This window comes from Engystomops pustulosus, chromosome 9, assembly GCF_040894005.1.
Source record: "Engystomops pustulosus chromosome 9, aEngPut4.maternal, whole genome shotgun sequence".
Lineage (NCBI taxonomy): Eukaryota > Metazoa > Chordata > Amphibia > Anura > Leptodactylidae > Engystomops > Engystomops pustulosus.
In genome coordinates, this window is record NC_092419.1 from 101,055,974 (window position 1) to 101,069,033 (window position 13,060).

General features: G+C 41.1%; 1 protein-coding gene across 1 annotated transcript in view; it reads right to left on the bottom strand.

Moving 5' to 3' along the window:
• The window catches only part of LOC140077592 (uncharacterized), a 205,124-nt gene that overhangs the window by 51,757 nt on the left and 140,307 nt on the right, over positions 1 to 13,060 (bottom strand). Inside the window, exons 5-6 of the mRNA XM_072124865.1 lie at positions 9,052 to 9,210; positions 7,489 to 7,560 (exon numbers count right to left, since the gene is read on the bottom strand). Coding sequence (XP_071980966.1) covers positions 7,489 to 7,560; positions 9,052 to 9,210 — 231 coding nt within the window. The remainder of the gene's footprint in view (positions 1 to 7,488; positions 7,561 to 9,051; positions 9,211 to 13,060) is intronic.

Consider the following 13,060-nt stretch of genomic DNA (forward strand, 5'->3'; position numbering starts at 1 on the left):
CTTGTGAAATACTCTCCGGTCGGTACTATAAATATTGGCCTTTCAGATAAAAGGGAGATTGTGTACACTAACCATACGGGGCCAAGTGACATTCATGTTTTACAGGAGTCATGTAAGGCCTTCCCTGGGGAGATCCCTGATGGTGAACAGGCTCTGAGTATTAGGAGATTAAAGGAGGCTGCTGGAGGCATGTGAGGAGCACGGAGTGTCCTCTGCATTCCATGGCCAAATGATGAGGACCCGCTAGATAAGATTACAGGGTGCTATCAATGTGCACTCCATTATAGCCTATGGGACACCAGAGATTTATGTCACATATGGCCCCTTATTAATAAAGCCCAAGCCATAATATATGGGTGGTGGCTATGAGGAATGAGATAACATTACCTTAGGATGATAGACATCTTTATGTAATTGTATAAGGGGAGCCAGTGGATGTTATCATTTAAAGACATGTCATGTACTCGCCCTAAATGCAGTCTGTCATCATTTATGACCATACACACTGCAGCCAGTGTTGGAGATCTATATTTTTATTTCTCTGTGTAGGAATACTTGTAGCAGCACAAATGGATTTATATTCCAAGATTGTGGCTTTGAATGCACTTGTCGTATGTCCTTGCACTGCCGTGCTCTTAGCTCTCTGCACTGAACAGCTGCGCAGCCTCGCACCTCTGCTCTGAGTAAAAGCTGTATCACACTTTCAATAAAATGTAATAGCAGTCACTCAGAAGTGTTTAGGGGCTGTGGAAAGGTGTCAGGGCTGGACTATCGGGAGGGCTCCTGGGGCGCGCACCCCAGGGACTCCACCATTTTGGAGATGGGAAGGGGAGGGGGGCACCAGAACTGCAGGTTCAGAATAATCCTGCCAAAATCTCTAATACAGCAGAACAGTCCGCTTTGTTCTGCTATATGTAGGTTCTGAGGAAGAAGCTGTAGCTGACAGGACATACAAATAATTATCTCCCCTCTATTTTGGAGAAGAGATAATTATTGTGTCCAGTAGGTGGCAGTGATGCTGCTTCTTGCTTGGACTGGGGAGTAGGGCAGCCCAGGAGGGAGATGGAGAGGAGGAGGGTGAGTAGAGAAATCAGGGCTGTGTATATTTCTATCTATTACTAGGGGGGCTGTGTACAGGGCTGGTTCTAGCCCTGGTCAAAACTAAAAGTGGGGCCCTGGTCAAAACTTAAAGTGGGGCCCCAAAATAAAACTATTTCAGTCAAAACTATTTCTATGAACAGTCACAGTTGGTAAGAGGCTCCTTTAGCCCTGCATTATAATAACACTTTGTAGTTGCACACAGTAGTAGGTAAGTATCTATAATATGGGACTGTAGGAGAAAGTTGTAGGAGATGGACAGATCACTGTCACCAACCAAAGTCCAGTAATTTTTCAGGAGAGAAAGAGAAGATAGACAGCTAGATAGGAGATAGATATGATAAATAGATAGGACCCCCTTGGCTGTTTATATATGTATATTTATGTAGTATTGGGAGTGGCTGTGTATATATCTATGTATTATTGGGGGGGCTGTGTACTGGGGGTAAGCTGTGTATATATCAATGTATTATTCGGGGGGCTGTGTATACATATATGTATTATTGGGGGGCTATGTATATATCTGTATGTTACTCGGGGAAGCTTTATAACTATGTGTTACTGGGGGGCTGTGTATACATCCAAGTGTTACTAGGGTGGTGGCCATGCCAGGGTACTACAGCTCCCATTAATTAGAGAAAGCTAAGCTGCTGTTACTAAACCATTACACAGCTCAGTTTTCTGCTCAGTGGCCGTACAAGGGTACTGCAGCTCCCATTGAGTAGAATCGAAGCAATAATACAGTTATCAGCTCCTTTCTCTGTGCAGTGGTCATATTTGGGTACTGAAGCCCCCATTCACTAGAATAAGAGTTAAGGTCCAGTTACCAGACCACTACACAGCTCCATTCCCTATGCTGTGGCCAGGCCAGGGTAGTGCAGCTCCCATCCAGTAGAATAAGAGCTAAACTTCAGCTACCAGAGCACTACACAGCTCCATTCTCTGTTCAGTGGCCAAACAAGGGTACTGCTGCTCCATTCATTAGAGAAAGAGCTAAGTTGCTGTTACAAGGCCACTACACAGCTCGGTTCTCTGTGCAGTGGCAATACTTGGGTACTGCAGCTCCCATTTAATAGAATAAATGGGACCAGGCCACTAGACAGCTCCATTCGCTGTTCCATGGTCATGCTAGGGTATTGCTACTCCCATTTAGTAGAAAGAGGGCAACACTGCAGTTACCAGACCACTAGACAGCTCCATTCTCTGTGCAGTGGTCATACTTGGATACTGCAGCTCCTGGTCACTAGAATAAAAGCTAAGCTGCAGTTCCCAGGCCAATGCACAATGCGGAGACTGTGCAAAGAAGAAACTACTCCATCCACTAGACCTCAGTGCGTGTATGTCCTGTGTGAACAAACCCTTAAGGAATTTTTATAGAAATGTTTCTGCTACATTCTTCTTCCATAATACAGCTCCTAATTATACCCTCCGTTATGTTTCTGGCAGGATAATGAAATGTTTGCTCTGCGTATCATAAAGCCGTCCTGTCACCGCTGTATCAATATATTCCTCCATCTCTAGCCCTGGAAATAAACAGTGATGACATAGCGGTGCAGACAGATACATAGCGGGAGAGATGTGCGCTCACAGACCAGGGTTCCCAGACACGGGACAAGCTTTATTCTTTGGATCAAAGCCCGACTGAAAGCCCCTTAACGATGTATCACGCTGAAACTATGGAATGGCAATTTAGGAGCACTTCATCTTCTGAATTGTTTTGTTACTCACCCCTCATGTGTCTGTTTGTCTTCCTGTTCTATCAGTCACCAAAGAAAATGCTTATGTTTTATCTTCTATCATATGTTCCATTATCTGGAAATCTTCCCGTGATATTTTTAGAGCTGTATTTACATTAGACCTAAGTGCTCAGATGTAATGTAACAGTCATTAAGATAATGTCCCCTAAAGCAAACATATGAAGTGACACCCAAATTACTATAATAACTAATAATTAAAAATAGTTTCTTCTGCACATCATAACTACATAGGTACAGTCTCTTTAATTTAGAGCAATTTCAATTATAGTAGTTATATTCTTGTACATAGGGGGCAGTATTATAGTAGTTATAGTCTTGTACATAGGGGGCAGTATTATAGTAGTTATATTCTTGTACATAGGGGGCAGTATTATAGTAGTTATATTCTTGTACATAGGGGGCAGTATTATAGTAGTTATATTCTTGTACATAGGGGGCAGTATTATAGTAGTTATATTCTTGTACACAGGGGGCAGTATTATAGTAGTTATATTCCTGTACATAGGGGCAGTATTATAGTAGTTATATTATTGTACATAGGGGGCAGTATTATAGTAGTTATATTCTTGTACATAGGGGGCAGTATTATAGTAGTTATATTCTTGTACATAGGGGGCAGTATTATAGTAGTTATATTCTTGTACATAGGGGGCAGTATTATAGTAGTTATATTCTTGTACATAGGGGGCAGTATTATAGTAGTTATATTCTTGTACATAGGGGGCAGTATTATAGTAGTTATATTCTTGTACATAGGGGGCAGTATTATAGTAGTTATATTCTTGTACATAGGGGCAGTATTATAGTAGTTATATTCTTGTACATAGGGGGCAGTATTATAGTAGTTATATTCTTGTACATAGGGGGCAGTATTATAGTAGTTATATTCTTGTACATAGGGGCAGTATTATAGTAGTTATATTTTTGTACATAGGGGGCAGTATTATAGTAGTTATATTCTTGTACATAGGGAGCAGTATTATAGTAGTTATATTCTTGTACATAGGGGGCAGTATTATAGTAGTTATATTCTTGTACATAGGGGGCAGTATTATAGTAGTTATATTCTTGTACATAGGGGATAGTATTATAGTAGTTATATTCTTGTACATAGGGGGCAGTATTATAGTAGTTATATTCCTGTACATAGGGGGCAGTATTATAGTAGTTATATTCTTGTACATAGGGGGCAGTATTATAGTAGTTATATTCTTGTACATAGGGGGCAGTATTATAGTAGTTATATTCTTGTACATAGAGGGCAGTATTATAGTAGTTATATTCTTGTACATAGGGGGCAGTATTATAGTAGTTATATTCCTGTACATAGGGGGCAGTATTATAGTAGTTATATTCTTGTACATAGGGGGCAGTATTATAGTAGTTATATTCCTGTACATAGGAGGCGGTATTATAGTAGTTATATTCTTGTACATAGAGGGCAGTATTATAGTAGTTATATTCTTGTACATAGGGGGCAGTATTATAGTAGTTATATTCTTGTACATAGGGGGGCAGTATTATAGTAGTTATATTCTTGTACATAGGAGCAGTATTATAGTAGTTATATTCTTGTACATAGGGGGCAGTATTATAGTAGTTATATTCTTGTACATAGGGGACAGTATTATAGTAGTTATATTCTTGTACATAGGGGGCAGTATTATAGTAGTTATATTCCTGTACATAGGGGGCAGTATTATAGTAGTTATATTCTTGTACATAGGGGGCAGTATTATAGTAGTTATATTCTTGTACATAGGGGGCAGTATTATAGTAGTTATATTCTTGTACATAGAGGGCAGTATTATAGTAGTTATATTCCTGTACATAGGGGGGCAGTATTATAGTAGTTATATTCCTGTACATAGGGGGCGGTATTATAGTAGTTATATTCTTGTACATAGGGGGCAGTATTATAGTAGTTATATTCTTGTACATAGGGGGCAGTATTATAGTAGTTATATTCTTGTACATAGGGGGGCAGTATTATAGTAGTTATATTCTTGTACATAGGAGCAGTATTATAGTAGTTATATTCTTGTACATAGGGGGCAGTATTATAGTAGTTATATTCCTGTACATAGGAGGCGGTATTATAGTAGTTATATTCCTGTACATAGGGGGCAGTATTATAGTAGTTATATTCTTGTACATAGGGGGCAGTATTATAGTAGTTATATTCTTGTACATAGGGGGGCAGTATTATAGTAGTTATATTCTTGTACATAGGAGCAGTATTATAGTAGTTATATTCTTGTACATAGGGGGCAGTATTATAGTAGTTATATTCTTGTACATAGGGGACAGTATTATAGTAGTTATATTCTTGTACATAGGGGGCAGTATTATAGTAGTTATATTCCTGTACATAGGGGGCAGTATTATAGTAGTTATATTCTTGTACATAGGGGGCAGTATTATAGTAGTTATATTCTTGTACATAGGGGGCAGTATTATAGTAGTTATATTCTTGTACATAGAGGGCAGTATTATAGTAGTTATATTCCTGTACATAGGGGGGCAGTATTATAGTAGTTATATTCCTGTACATAGGGGGCGGTATTATAGTAGTTATATTCTTGTACATAGGGGGCAGTATTATAGTAGTTATATTCTTGTACATAGGGGGCAGTATTATAGTAGTTATATTCTTGTACATAGGGGGGCAGTATTATAGTAGTTATATTCTTGTACATAGGAGCAGTATTATAGTAGTTATATTCTTGTACATAGGGGGCAGTATTATAGTAGTTATATTCCTGTACATAGGGGGCAGTATTATAGTAGTTATATTCCTGTACATAGGGGGCAGTATTATAGTAGTTATATTCTTGTACATAGGGGGCAGTATTATAGTAGTTATATTCTTGTACATAGGGGGCAGTATTATAGTAGTTATATTCCTGTACATAGGGGGCAGTATTATAGTAGTTATATTCCTGTACATAGGGGGCAGTATTATAGTAGTTATATTCCTGTACATAGGGGACAGTATTATAGTAGTTATATTCTTGTACATAGGAGGCAGTATTATAGTAGTTATATTCCTTTACATAGGGGACAGTATTATAGTAGTTATATTCTTTTACATAGGGGGCAGTATTATAGTAGTTATATTCTTGTACATAGGAGGCAGTATTATAGTAGTTATATTCCTGTACATAGGGGGCAGTATTATAGTAGTTATATTCTTGTACATAGAGGGCAGTATTATAGTAGTTATATTCCTGTACATAGGGGGCAGTATTATAGTAGTTATATTCCTGTACATAGGGGGCAGTATTATAGTAGTTATATTCTTGTACATAGGGGGCAGTATTATAGTAGTTATATTCTTGTACATAGGGGGCAGTATTATAGTAGTTATATTCCTGTACATAGGGGGCAGTATTATAGTAGTTATATTCCTGTACATAGGGGGCAGTATTATAGTAGTTATATTCCTGTACATAGGGGACAGTATTATAGTAGTTATATTCTTGTACATAGGAGGCAGTATTATAGTAGTTATATTCCTTTACATAGGGGACAGTATTATAGTAGTTATATTCTTTTACATAGGGGGCAGTATTATAGTAGTTATATTCTTGTACATAGGAGGCAGTATTATAGTAGTTATATTCCTGTACATAGGGGGCAGTATTATAGTAGTTATATTCTTGTACATAGAGGGCAGTATTATAGTAGTTATATTCCTGTACATAGGGGGCAGTATTATAGTAGTTATATTCCTGTACATAGGGGGCAGTATTATAGTAGTTATATTCCTGTACATAGGGGGCAGTATTATAGTAGTTATATTCTTGTACATAGGGGGCAGTATTATAGTAGTTATATTCCTGTACATAGGGGCAGTATTATAGTAGTTATATTGTTTTACACAGGGGCAGTATTATAGTGTTATATTCTTGTACATAGGGGCAGCAGACGCCGGCAGAGGGGTATTATACACAGTGGCCTCTTTAAGATGCAGAAGCGCAGCACGTTCCTGCATCATCCACATGAAGATACAGAGGACGCCAGAGACACAGGAGGTGAGTACGTTTTGTTATATTCTGTTGTGCTTCATTGGGGCTAAAAATTAGAAGGGTGAGGGGCCTGCCTAATGGATTACTAATGGGGTGTACTGCCTATTACATGGATTACGGACTGAGGGGGGACCCTGACTATTACATGGATGATAATTGTGTACCCATCTGGGCTACATTCAGTGGCAACCTCCATCAGATTTTGTTCCTGGGTGCCCCCAACAGCCTTCGTCCGGCCCTGTAGTAGTCGTAGTTATGTCATTGTACATATGAAGCAGTATTATAGTTGTAGTACTACACTTATTCCTGTTTGCAGGACTTACAAGCAGCAACAGTTCTTAACCATAGATGACAATGAGCATACTAGATGGCACCATATAACGTTACAAAAATATAACTGGTATATGACAAGGAAAAGAATTTCATCTTTATATTTCTTTGAACAGGAATGTGTGCAGTCTGGTTGTTGTTAATATGAATAGTGACTGGCTGTGTGCTCCACAATGCTTGTATTTGACCTTGAAGTCAGGATTTGAAGGTCATTTTCCGAGCAGTGTGAGAAAGCATTGTGAGCCTCGCTATCTGTTGTATCCATCACATACCTCTTGTACAGTTGAGTGAGTGCTGGAGTTGTCTCCCACTGCTGAGGTCGGGGTCTCTCCCACATAGAACTGCTGAAGAGAAAGGGAAAAAAATGACAGTGTGAAGAAAGTATCTCCAGACAGACCCAGACTTTCAATAGGCGTCCATATGTGCAGACAACATGATGTTAGCAGGTGTGCAGGTGTGTGCTGGAATTTTAGAGGTGAGGAATTTAGGATGAGTGAAAGTTTCAGGGTCATTGAAGCGCAGTCATTTTTTAGTAATACTGAAAAGTAACTTTACTAATGAAAAATTGAAAAAAAACACAGAAGATAAAGAGCTGCAATATAGTAGCATCATGTAAAGTACATGTCAACCTCTCACAATATTTATGATCTGAATAAGACTGTAAACTCCAGATCTCCTACATAGCTATAGAGTTGGGAACCTTCTGTTTATGGTTTAAGAAATAAGGGTCTGACTGCTGGGATATTTAGTGATCACAATAGTGGGGCCCATAGAGAGAACTGTGCAGCAGTACAGCTATATAGTTCTCTTTCTGCATTCATCTGTATGATCAGTGCAGGAAGGAAAAAACTCATCACACTGGATGCTTGAGGAATTGACGGAACCATTTAGGGATCAGCCATCTTAAATTTAACCTTATGATGTTCATAAATGACCTGTAAGTCTCACACATGCCCCTTAATGACCTACCCATAGGTTAATTTACTAGTAATTGATTGGTGGGAATGCAAAAATCCCTACAGAATCAACTATGGTCAGAGTGGAAAGGACAGACGTCTCTCCATTGTGTAGTGGCCATCCAGCAAAATGGTAGAAAGCCACATTGAAAGTGATCTGCACCTGCGCTGTGGCTGATGATAGCTCTTTAGAAATATTGGGGGTCATTTACTAAGGGCCCGATTCGTGTTTTCCCGACGTGTTACCCGAATATTTCCGATTTGCGCCGATTTTCCCTGAATTGCCCCGGGATTTTGGCGCACGCGATCGGATTGTGGCGCATCGGCACTGGCATGCACGCGACGGAAATCGGGGGGCGTGGCCGAACGGAAACCTGACGGATTCGGAAAAAACGCCGCATTTAAAAAAAAAAAAATCTGTTGCGGAGCTTGCACTTACCTTCACTCAGTCCGGCTTGGTGAACTCCAGTGCGTTCCGATGCTTTTCAGCGCAGCAGCGCCACCTGGTGGACGGCGGAGGAACTACCTTAATAAATCCCGGCCGGACCCGAATCCACCGCAGAGAACGCGCCGCTGGATCGCGAATGGACCGGGTAAGTTAATCTGCCCCATAGTCATCTGATCTCGTCCACCAGAAATACCCCAATCGGATCCTTCACTCCTCTAGACCACAATTCATTCAACCATTTTACTGTCATAACCCAGAAAATTTCCTTTAAGGAATTCCTTTAATGCATTGGAACACCGAGGATATTGCAATCAACTGCTTCACAGCCCTAGACCACCAGGGATGCAGTCAGCAATCTTTACTTTGTAAGACGTGGACTCTGTGTAAGAAGATAAAGTACTAAAGTCATTTTTTTAACATCGTCTTGTTACCTCAGATGCAGGCGTGTGGCGGGTACCGTGCGCCTTTCTGGATACATTGAGAGAGTCTTCTGCCTGGAAACTGCTTAGACAAGTCTGATTGTAACTCCTGCAGTAATGCCGGGCAGCACCGGGGTCCCCCATGACAAAGACCAGCTGCTGTACGGACCCCTAAAATTACAGAAATCACAAAATGATCATTTACATTCACACTTATCTTACATATCACCTAAGGAAGTGCATAAGCCAGCTTATGGGCAGCACGGTGGCTTAGTGGTTAGCATTACAGACTTGCAGCGCTGTGGTCCTTGGTTTATGTCCCGGGGTCAACATCTGCAAAGAGTTTGTATGTTCTCTCCGTGTTTGCGTGGGCTCCGGGTCCTCCGGTTTCCTCCCACACTCCAAAAACATACTGGTAGGTTGATTAGATTGTGAGCCCATGGGGACAGGGACTGATTTGGCAAAGCTCTATGCAGTGCTGCGTAATCTGTGTGCGCTATATAAATAAAGGTATTATTATTATATGGGTAATGGTGTAAAATGATGGCGTTACTTTTGCATCCAGTCATATATTATATGGCGCCTCCTTGATGGGCTTGATTCTTTTTTTAATCAGATGTGGCTTTGTATCAGACCTTATTGATGGTATACGTCTTGTGTTCAGTGCTGGATCTTGGTGACTCTTCTGATGAGTATTTTCTCCTAAGTCCACAGAGATGCATCTGTGAGCCTGGGTAATTGGTGTCTGTAGATGATGTCAGATCCTTGTGTTCCACTTAAAGGGCACTTCACTGACAGATTGCCTGCTTCCTATTCCTGAGTGTTGGGACCCTGACCTTGCCTTTAGCTTTCTGTTTCATCCTTGTTTACATGGTTGGAGCTGCCCTTCTCCTTGTTCTAACCCTTGTCTCTGACTACATTCCCCTGACCTCCAGCGACCTCTGGCTCCATTCCTATCCATGCCACTGTTTTCCTTATCCCATCCTGGAAAAACGTTTCTGCATATGTCCAACTGCTTCTTCTGCACTAGTGACATTGGCCAAGTGACTATTCTGGGGACTACAACTTGGGTATCCAACCAATTTTCACATTGTAGAGGATTACTTTGGACTTCATACTCTAGTTTTGCCAGTATCAAACTCTTCTAAGAGATGTTACAATCTGTAGACAAACAGACGGTATAACAATGTAACATCCTGCGACTCACTATCAATAGGACATTGTATAGAATTCCCCAGGAGAGATCCAAGGACAGATATCCACTTTTGGCAGCATTCCTCAGACAAGCTTCCACGCTTCAGGATTGTGGGGAATGTAAATATGACTATTTTATTAGTAAGCCATAATGTGTAGTATGTGGTCTACCAGTGTGGTGTTGGCGCTAAGAATGTGTGTAACTTTTAGCATTGCCCTCACAAGACGTGACAAGACAAAGCAGGGAGTGAACAATGGAGAGGTATTTGTGCAATGTTCTCTCTAGATATTGTCCCGTATCCTTCTGTTATTAGACTTCATAGAGGATATGAGGAGACCCTAAATATCATAAAACTTTTCCAGAACCTTGTGGTTTCCTTGTGTTATTGGGTTGTTTTGGTGTCATGGATGCAACAATCACCAGATACAATGTAACGGAACAGATTCTTTTGATTAAGTCATTAGATGTTCTTTTCCATAGAGAAGCTCAGGGCTGGGAGGAGGTGGGGATTCATAATCCCGAAAAAAGCTACATAGTGGGAAATTATACTGATTATGTTATGTAAAAGTGAATGGTGAGCCTTAGAGGGGTGACCTCTATTGGAGAACATACCTGGTCCTGGCACATGCGTAGAAGTGTGTAATGTTTTATATCCACCTGTGGTGGGCGACATGTATTAGACTTTGGTCGGCTGAGTACAACACTCAGCTCTTTACTGCAGTCTAATAGAAGTGAATGGAGCGGCCACATATGTGCAAGTAGCTGCTCCATTCATCCGGGGCACATTGGTGTTGTTCCTGGTGCTTGGACCCCCAACAATCCGTAACTTCTTGCTTATCCTATGGACAATGGATAACTTGAAATTTGAAGAATTTGGTGTCATGATTAGAGATGAGCGAACACTAAAATGCTCGGGTACTCGTTATTCGAGACGAACTTTTCCCGATGCTCGAGTGCTCGTCTCGAATAACGAACCCCATTGAAGTCAATGGGAGACTCGAGCATTTTTCAAGGGGACCAAGGCTCTGCACAGGGAAGCTTGGCCAAACACCTGGGAACCTCAGAAAAGGATGGAAACACCACGGAAATGGACAGGAAACAGCAGGGGCAGCATGCATGGATGCCTCTGAGGCTGCATAATCGCAACATTATGCCAAAATTATGGGTAACAGCATGGCCATGACAGAGTGACAGAATGAAGCTAGATAGCATCTAAAACATCCAATAATTGACCCTGACACTATAGGGGACGGCATGCAGAGGCAGCGGCAGCAGGCTAGAGAGTGTCATGGCGACATACCCTAAATGGACTCAGGCTTCAAACCAATGGGTGGCAGAGAGGAACCAAAGGAGGTGAGCAAGAAGCGCTCAAATAATATCGGTACATGATAAAAGTTTGCCAGTATTTTTTGTGGATTACACAGCAGGGTGGCGACAAAGTTAACATGGAAGCCATGAAAACAACCCAAAATTCTGCCTGACACAGCTCGTTTGATAAGGGGACCATGTATGGAGGCAGTGAACTAATAGTAGATTAAAGGTGCTGCAGTTAAAACTATGTTAGTTGGATCTTGGCATGGAGCTGGCGCTCCGCTGCCAGGCGAGCTTTCGCCAATCCAAGCCCCTGTCTATAGGCTACTCCCCAAACAGCACTTCTAAGAACCTTTTGTATAAGATCAAGTGTAGTAGCGTTCTTATAAGTTTAGGATATGGCGGGTGAGGGGAATGTAAACAGCTGCGCAAGAAGCGCTGAAATAATATCGGTAAATGATAAAAGTTTGCCAGTATTTTTTGTGGATTACACAGCAGGGTGGCGACAAAGTTAACAAGTTTGTTGTGGAAGCCATGAAAACAACCCAAAATTCTGCCTGACACAGCTCGTTTGATAAGGGGACCATGTATGCTTACAGTTCATGCCAGTCGCTGCACTGGCTGCCAGTCTCCTTTCGAATACAGTTTAAAATAATAATAACCCTCATCCATAAAGCTCTGTATAATGCTGCACCCCCCTACCTCTCCTCTCTTATCTCAGTCTATCGCCCAACCCGTGCTCTTAGATCCGCCAGTGATCTTAGATTAACCTCTACCCTAGTGCGGACCTCCCACTCGCGTCTCCAAGACTTCTCTAGAGCTGCACCAATTCTATGGAATGCTCTGCCCCGGACTATCAGACTAATACCTAACCTCCAAAGTTTCAAACGTGGTCTTAAAACCCATTTCTTTAGGCAAGCCTATAACACTCATTAACTGCATGAAGTTTTAACTCTTCTACTAACCCGTCCTGTGTCGTCCTCCCATCTGTTATCCAGCAACCAACAGGCACCAGACTTCTCTGCAGTCCCATTCACCCTGGACCTGGTATATAAGATGACGGCTGAGTGGTTCAAGCGACAGCAATTCCATTTATTATATTTTGTTCTATTCCCTAAGAAGAATGGCTTGACCATTAAATATTCTTTTACCTCGTGTTACCCCATCATCTTCATAAACCGTAAGCTCTGGCGAGCAGGGACCTCACTCCTGTTGTTCCATACAAATGTTGTGCTCTGTTACATTACATTTGTATTTGTTTCCTATGATTTGTAAAGCGCTACAGAATATGATGACGCTATATAAATAAAGATTATTATTATTATTATTATGGAGGCAGTGAACTAGTAGTAGATTAAAGGTGCTGCAACTATGTTAGTTGGATCTTGGCATGGAGCTGGCGCTCCGCTGCCAGGCGAGCTTTCGCCAATCCAAGCCCCTGTCTCTAGGCTACTCCCCAAACAACACTTCTAAGAACCTTTTGTATAAGATCAAGTGTAGTAGCGTTCTTATAAG